Raw genomic sequence first — 273 nt, 5'->3', positions numbered from 1 at the left:
CCCGGGGGGGCCCCAGCCCGGTCCCAAGGATGCCGCCACACCACCACCTCCTCTCTCCTTCCTCCCAGGTCTTCCTCAGCACCAGGCGTGGGACCTGGGTGCTGCACCGGGTGGGGGATGGCGGATACCCTTTCGACTTCACCTACCTCAGCCGCTTCATGCAGCTCTTCAATAGCCTGCTGCCTCAAGGCGCCGACTTTCTTCTGCGGAGGAAGCTGAATGCCCGCTTCCACCATGCACTCTATGGACTCCCGACCCGGAACCGGTGCGCGC

The 273-nt window shown here is 65.2% G+C and overlaps 1 protein-coding gene across 1 annotated transcript in view; it reads left to right on the top strand.

Moving 5' to 3' along the window:
* The window catches only part of LOC104074642 (dimethylaniline monooxygenase [N-oxide-forming] 5-like), a 5,356-nt gene that overhangs the window by 3,261 nt on the left and 1,822 nt on the right, over positions 1 to 273 (top strand). The window contains exon 5 of the mRNA XM_009574825.1: positions 69 to 265. Within this exon, the coding sequence (XP_009573120.1) occupies positions 69 to 265 (197 nt within the window). The remainder of the gene's footprint in view (positions 1 to 68; positions 266 to 273) is intronic.

The sequence above is a fragment of the Fulmarus glacialis genome, unplaced genomic scaffold (genome assembly GCF_000690835.1).
Source record: "Fulmarus glacialis isolate BGI_N327 unplaced genomic scaffold, ASM69083v1 scaffold26793, whole genome shotgun sequence".
Taxonomy (NCBI): Eukaryota; Metazoa; Chordata; class Aves; order Procellariiformes; family Procellariidae; genus Fulmarus; species Fulmarus glacialis.
This window is presented reverse-complemented; position numbering and strand designations above follow the sequence as displayed.